Consider the following 1006-nt stretch of genomic DNA (forward strand, 5'->3'; position numbering starts at 1 on the left):
ACAAACCTGGTGACCATGACCACGAGACTCTAGAAGCAATTGCAGAAAATGCCAAAGGTTTGGCTGGAATATCAGGAGAGAGGATTTGGGTAGAACTGAAGAAAATTCTTACTGGTGACCATGTAAACCATTTGATCCACCTGATCTATGACCTTGAAGTGGCTCCTCACATAGGTGAGAACAGGTTTTAAAGGTGTGAATTTCTACCAGCAAAATACCTAGTGTAAAAAGTACATGAGGTAAAATGTTTTGTGTTACATACCTACCTAAGGAATTTAAAGTAGTGAAATGAAATTCTGAGATAAACTTTGGAATTAAGGATGGAAATAGTTTATTTATGGATAAAGAACAGTTCAGAGAGAACACTTGAATTTGATGAAGCTGCCACTTAACTGGTTTTGCAGGTTGGGTTAGTTTATATTCACAAAGGGTTCAAAATAAAAGTTACTTCCTAGAAAGTAGGAGGAAGCAATAAGTTAATGCATAATAAGCTCTTTCATAAGAATACTTAATATATAGAAAGGAAATTTATAATTATAGCCAATATATTCTAGACAGTAACTTTGACTCTATTTCACAAGAACATAAAATTGCTGAGTAGGGAATGGGTGCAGACAGGACCATGACTAAGAAGGCATATGTGTATGTACCTGATGTGATCACAGCTCCTGAGCTTCGCAATACATCTTTCTATGGGAAACAAGAACATGATAGATTTTCTCTAGGAGTTAAGGGAGTGACAAATGAGTTGATAATAAGCAATGGAGAAGGAACACTACACATTCTTAAAAGTCTGCATAGTTTGAGATGAGTGAGGGTTTCATAGGAAAAAATGACTTTTCTCTTTTGTTTACAGGTTTACCTGCTAATGCAAATTTAGAAGAATTTAATAAAGTCAGTAAAAACGTTGAAGGCTTTTCACCAAAACCAATGACCCTTTTGGCTTCTTTATTCAAAGTACAAGATGATGTCACAAAACTGGATTTGAGATTGAAAATTTCAAAAG

At 35.0% G+C, this 1006-nt stretch overlaps 1 protein-coding gene across 3 annotated transcripts in view; it reads left to right on the forward strand.

The window, feature by feature from the left end:
* Trnt1 (tRNA nucleotidyl transferase 1) overlaps nt 1–1006 on the forward strand; it is a 12630-nt gene that overhangs the window by 7896 nt on the left and 3728 nt on the right. For all 3 annotated transcript variants that reach the window (XM_031382792.1, XM_031382793.1, XM_031382794.1), the window contains exons 7-8: nt 58–174; nt 857–964. In XM_031382792.1, coding sequence (XP_031238652.1) covers nt 58–174; nt 857–964 — 225 coding nt within the window. The remainder of the gene's footprint in view (nt 1–57; nt 175–856; nt 965–1006) is intronic.

Source organism: Mastomys coucha, unplaced genomic scaffold, assembly GCF_008632895.1.
Source record: "Mastomys coucha isolate ucsf_1 unplaced genomic scaffold, UCSF_Mcou_1 pScaffold20, whole genome shotgun sequence".
NCBI lineage: Eukaryota > Metazoa > Chordata > Mammalia > Rodentia > Muridae > Mastomys > Mastomys coucha.